The 3,629-nt window shown below is 32.6% G+C and overlaps 1 protein-coding gene across 1 annotated transcript; it reads right to left on the minus strand.

Annotated features, from left to right (window-relative positions):
• Positions 1-1,384: 1,384 nt before the first annotated feature.
• Positions 1,385-3,404, minus strand: LOC108196309 (non-specific lipid transfer protein GPI-anchored 14). The gene is made up of 3 exons (XM_017363545.2): positions 2,945-3,404; positions 2,222-2,311; positions 1,385-1,673 (listed from the first exon to the last, which is right to left on the minus strand). Exons 1-3 carry the CDS (start codon positions 3,285-3,287, stop codon positions 1,531-1,533), a joined length of 576 nt encoding a protein of 191 aa, XP_017219034.1. The 5' UTR covers positions 3,288-3,404; the 3' UTR covers positions 1,385-1,530.
• Between the last annotated feature and the right edge of the window lie 225 nt (positions 3,405-3,629).

Consider the following 3,629-nt stretch of genomic DNA (forward strand, 5'->3'; position numbering starts at 1 on the left):
TATGTCTTTTTTGAGAGGTTTGTTTTCGATGATGTCTTGATTTAATGATAAAATTTTGAATGAAATCGCAGTTCTGGCTAATAGCTCAACTGATTGCTCCATCGGGACGAAGAGAGTTCCAGTGATTCAATGTAGAAAGCATGAAGTGAGTATTTGTATTCGTGTGTGTGTGTATAACCTTCAAAATATCATTTAACTATCTCGAGAACAGACGTTTACAATTTGTTATTTATTTGCCTCGATCACTGGTGCGGATGTTTTATGAGTTTTTATTATTTGATTAATATTTTTGTTAAAAAAGGATTGGAATCGTCTTCTAAATTAAACTAAAAGAGACATGTTATTGGTTTGGTTCACTTCCACTGCTTTTTTTTTCTACAGTAAAACCTCTATAAATTAATATTCGATAAAATTAATAATTTGTCCAGTCCCAACTAGAGACCAGTATAAAATTGGACCCTAATCGATAAAAGAATAAGATAATATTTTTTTTGAAATTCCAGTGTATATATATTGGTCCCAACGAAACTATAAACTAATAATTACTGAAAGATTTCATATATATGCTGTATGTGTGTGATACACTTCAAAAATCTAATATTGTATAGTAAAAAATAATCTATAATCACTTGTTTAAAGAGCCATAGTTGATGTGATTTTAAAAATTTTCAATGGATATTTTATAGTGATCAATTTCTAACCATGTTTAATGTACTACATTTGGTACCATGAACCAATTTTTTGCTACCATGAACTAAATTTTTTGTGATGAACTAACTTTTTATACTTCAAACACAATGAACTCGACAAATTTAATGAAAAAACAATGAACTTGACAAGTTCAATGAATTTGTAAATGTAAATTCATCTCTAACAAATATACGTTATACCTAGTATATTAGATTTGAAAATTTAAAAGTCATATGCAAAATCTCTTTAAATTAATAAATTATTAATTTATCGATATAATAATAACTCGCTAAATTAATATATTATATATCCTGGTCCCGACCTTATTAATTAATAGAGGTTTTCCTGTATTGATTTCCTAAATCTGTTTGGATCATCGAGTAAAGTCCAATAAGGTGTCGAGGGTTTTGATTGTACAGACAAGCAAGGCATGCAGCTAGTTATCAATTGTCATAAAGTCTGGAGCCATTGTGTGTTCTTGTTTCCAGTGATGTCTTATGAGTTGGAACTTGGAAAGCTTTCTTTGCTAGCAGCTGCAATTGCAGTCGCCGAATGGTGAGCTAAATGATAGAATAGTTAAGTTACAAGCTCTCCCCCATTTAAGAGCCCATGTTGCAGAACCAAAGATTGCTAGAGGTTGCTACCGCCTTATATAAATCCATCTTTTTTCAACTTTGAGAAGGGACAATTTAAATGAGTTGTACAATCATTTTAATGTAAGTTATAAATTTTTGGCAAGATTACAAATAGATGAAATGTAGTACAACGATACGAGATAATTAGGTCCGAAGACACGAGTACTAACATAATAAATACAAACGTACACATACGAAAGTGAGATCAAACACTAAATGGGGAGATGAGAAGAAACACAGATAACACAAGGCCAAGAGCCATTTCTATTCCCAGCCATTTCCTTTCCATTCCACCGTCGCTCTTTATTGCTGAACTACCAGATCCATCACTTGTGCCGTTTTCTTTACCTTTAATCATACATACTTGTTAGAGCAATATAAATTCTGCTGTATCCTTTATACTCTCAAGCCAAAGAAAAGAAGAGCAAAGGAAAAACTATGATATAGGAGTTGTTAAAATATAATAGTTCTGGTGTGCATGATAGTTCAAAATCTCTTGGATTTTCATCAAATTCATCATTTCATAAAGTCAAAAAATATTCAAAATTTGAATACGGTTAGATTTTAATATATTTTAAATAATCCCAAGTGAATATCACCATATTTGCATATTTTAAAATTTTTAATTGAATATCAACAAATTTTTATGCATAATCAGAAACTATGATCGATGATTTTTTTTAGGATAATTGATAATTCTAATTAAATATCTCGAGGTTTTATTACAATAAATATAAATTGAATATATCTGGATTTCATGAGTGAACGGGGAATGCCTAAAAATTTCAATCATGCACTCACACGAACTACTAAAAAAATTGAAGTTAGTTGTTTGGGAAGGATAAAATCAAATCATTAAAGTCTGGTAAAAACTAAAAGCAGTATGACAAACTTACCAGTTGGGGTCGAAATGCTCCCATTGTTGTTCTTGGCAAAATCCTCAAATATTTTGGCATCTGGTGACCCAGGCTTTAACTGCAACAGAGCTGCATGCATTTCCCATCACCCACTAATTAATACATGTTCATTCCAGAGGAATATTTACAGTATATATTCGAATACACACAATTTTTTTTCCAGAATCCACCGCGTTTAAATCAATATACAAATCCATCAAATACAAATACGCCACGAACAGTGGTGGAGCCGGGATTTATAATCACAGGGCTAACTTCTATTTAAAAAGATCAAGGATGAGAAAAAAAAACATTTCAATTCACTAGTATTAACATCATTCGAATCCATTACATATAACATAAAAACAAGTCTAATCCATAACTCAAATTCTATTCACATGAATATGCAATTACTTTAGCATGTTCTTTATGTTACTTTTTGGCACGTATTCTGAGGTTCCAATAAAATATGATTTCATAAAAAAAAATAATTTTTTGTCTTGAATAAAAGTTTGACATTTAAACTTTTATCCAAAAAAAATAAATTAAAAAAACGTTATGAACTATAATTTATAAGAGTCTCAAAATACGTGCAAACGGTGAACCTAAACCAATCTCAAAATACGTGCAAACAGTGAACCTAAACTAGTCTCAATATGTACAAACAGTGAACCTAAACCACTTGCTGGGACGGAGGGAGTAAAACTTAAAAGTAGTACTTACAAGGGCACTGATCAACCTCAGAGGGTGCATTACAGCGAGTGGGAAGACCCAAAGCAAGAGTAGCATTGAGCTCCAGTCCGGGGCCTAGACTGTTCCTATCTTTAATCAGAACACAAAGGCAGACCTTGCTCTTCTGCAGCACCTGTTTCAGACCAGTGCAACAATCCAACGGAGGACTTTTTTGTTGGCCTTGAGCATATGCAAGACAAGGGAGAAGAGCTTCTAATTGACTCCCACATTGGTTTCTGTCTTTCTCCATATCTGCAGCTCCAAGCCCCGCAAAATTCATCACCACTAACACTGCCAAAATCGTGGCCACGGACATGTCTGAATTTGATGCCATTACTGTAGTGTACTAGCTAGTGTGTGTTGTATGTGTGAAATGCAGGATGGTTTTGAGGTTTTTATGCTTGTGGTTGTGGGGGTTGATGGAATTAATTTCGAATCTTGTTGGTATTAGTAATTAATTAATGTAGTATTGCGTGTAATCAAACCAGTTTATGGAGTGTAACATCTCATGGTTTGACAGCGAACCAACTAATTGTTAGTTATTTGTTATATTCATTCATTGAATCGATCCAGAGATTACTACATTTATTTTACTAGCATTTGTTATACTCATTCTACTCCCTCCGTCTTATAATACTTTTCATATTTCCCTTTATCACGCTTGCCAACACATACT

Source organism: Daucus carota, chromosome 1 (assembly GCF_001625215.2).
Source record: "Daucus carota subsp. sativus chromosome 1, DH1 v3.0, whole genome shotgun sequence".
Lineage (NCBI taxonomy): Eukaryota > Viridiplantae > Streptophyta > Magnoliopsida > Apiales > Apiaceae > Daucus > Daucus carota.

What these genes read in the sequence shown, in the direction of transcription:
- LOC108196309 (XM_017363545.2), bottom strand. Translation starts at nt 3,287, where the DNA reads ATGGCATCAAATTCAGACATGTCCGTGGCCACGATTTTGGCAGTGTTA. An exon ending in TGAGGTTGATCAGTGCCCTT is followed by an intron (nt 2,312 to 2,944) that starts GTAAGTACTACT and finishes AAATGCATGCAG; the next exon opens with CTCTGTTGCAGTTAAAGCCT. An exon ending in GAGCATTTCGACCCCAACTG is followed by an intron (nt 1,674 to 2,221) that starts GTAAGTTTGTCA and finishes GTATGATTAAAG; the next exon opens with GTAAAGAAAACGGCACAAGT.